Source organism: Bison bison, unplaced genomic scaffold (genome assembly GCF_000754665.1).
Source record: "Bison bison bison isolate TAMUID 2011002044 unplaced genomic scaffold, Bison_UMD1.0 scf7180017853627, whole genome shotgun sequence".
Classification (NCBI taxonomy): Eukaryota; Metazoa; Chordata; class Mammalia; order Artiodactyla; family Bovidae; genus Bison; species Bison bison.
In genome coordinates, this window is record NW_011484200.1 from 13,734 (window position 1) to 15,289 (window position 1,556).

Sequence of the window (1,556 nt, forward strand, 5' to 3'; positions counted from 1 at the left end):
AAGCACAAAGATTTTTAACAGGATAGGGAAACTGTCTATGATGATACTTAAATAGTTGTCCAATCACCAGCAGGACTGATAAAAATGGGGGAAAGGTCAAAGACTTGGGTCAAATAGATGATTAACGAAAAGAAAGGAGGCTGAAAGTTAAATGTACGTAAGTGGTCCTTATTTCCAAATGGAAGTGTAAACATAACACAAGTTTCTACAAAGATGCCCTACAATACTGATTTATAAAGCAGAAAAAGATCAGACATTCATTCTAATCCTTGAAGAAGCTAGGGAAAAAAATCTATTATTTAAGGAAAATACTAACTCTCAGGAATTACAATGCCAACATGCAACCAGAAAAAAGGCAACAGTATGAAGTAATAAAAATCAAGCATACGGATGATAAAATTCACATGAAAAGATGACATGGATTTTGGTTCACCCCACAAGCATCAATAATGCTTACTCTGTCAATATTCTGAAGCATTTGAGACTGTGTGACACAGACAGAGGGAATGTGACGCAAAGGTGGTTTCTTCAATGTGCTAATGCTCGCACTCCAACACGCTTCCTAAAGGACAACTGCTGACCCTCCTTATTACTTACAACTAACTCCAAATGCCTAGGACTCCCTTGCAAGTCAATCTAGCGCCAGAGAGGATATCTGCCACCAGTCAACAGAGGATCCCCTAAGTCCCAAGAGCAATTCCTCAAGGGGGTTTTAAAAATCCAGAAAACCGAAACTAAATCAAAAAAACGTTAAAATAAATATAGGCTTTGGGGGAGAATGGATACATGTATATGTATGGCTGAGTCCCTTCACTGTTCAGCCGAAACTACCACAACATTGTTAATAGGCTATATCCTAATACAAAATATAAAGTTAAAAGTTTGAAAAAAACTAAAATAAATACTGGCGACTGTATAAGGCAACTAGTTTGAAAAAGACAATATTCACTTGGATATAAAGTACTAGGGAATATATTAGAAAAGCTCAGTAACCATGTAAAATGAACATGTAAGTATAGTTTGAAGAGCTTCAAAACATAGGAAAACCTACAGCTGCCATGGGTTTTTTTGGTTTTGCAAAACATAATGCTTCACAATAAATTCATGTTAATCTGAATTTTAGAATCCATGTAGTTTTGTTTTTATTTATTAATATAGATCAATTGGAATTTATGCATAATCAGTTAAAGCTGATACATATAGGATGCATAATAAAAATGCCATGTTTATTTTAAACATGTATGAAATATACTTACACAGTAGCTCTTCAGTCTGATAAAATCCACAGTCATAGGAATGGATTTGTCACTATTTCTGTTCAGTGCTTTGATGTAATCCAACAGGTCGGCAAAGAACTTATAGCCCCCCTTGAGCACACAGAGGGCCACAATGTGATGGCCACCCATCTCCTTCATCACATCTCGAGCCAGCCGTTCGGTCCTACAGAAATTAAAATCAGTAACTTAATAGAAATTAAATTATATTATTAAAAAAAACATTTAAACTTTATGGAAATTCCCCGGCAGTCCAGGGGTTAGGACTCCATGTTTTCACTG

At 35.7% G+C, this 1,556-nt stretch overlaps 1 protein-coding gene across 1 annotated transcript in view; it reads right to left on the reverse strand.

Moving 5' to 3' along the window:
• Window positions 1–1,462, reverse strand: part of LOC104999416 (hypoxanthine-guanine phosphoribosyltransferase-like) — a gene marked incomplete at its 5' end in the record, with an annotated part of 10,631 nt that extends 9,169 nt beyond the window's left edge. Inside the window, one exon of the mRNA XM_010854996.1 lies at window positions 1,257–1,462. Coding sequence (XP_010853298.1) covers window positions 1,257–1,462 — 206 coding nt within the window. The remainder of the gene's footprint in view (window positions 1–1,256) is intronic.
• Window positions 1,463–1,556: the final 94 nt, after the last annotated feature.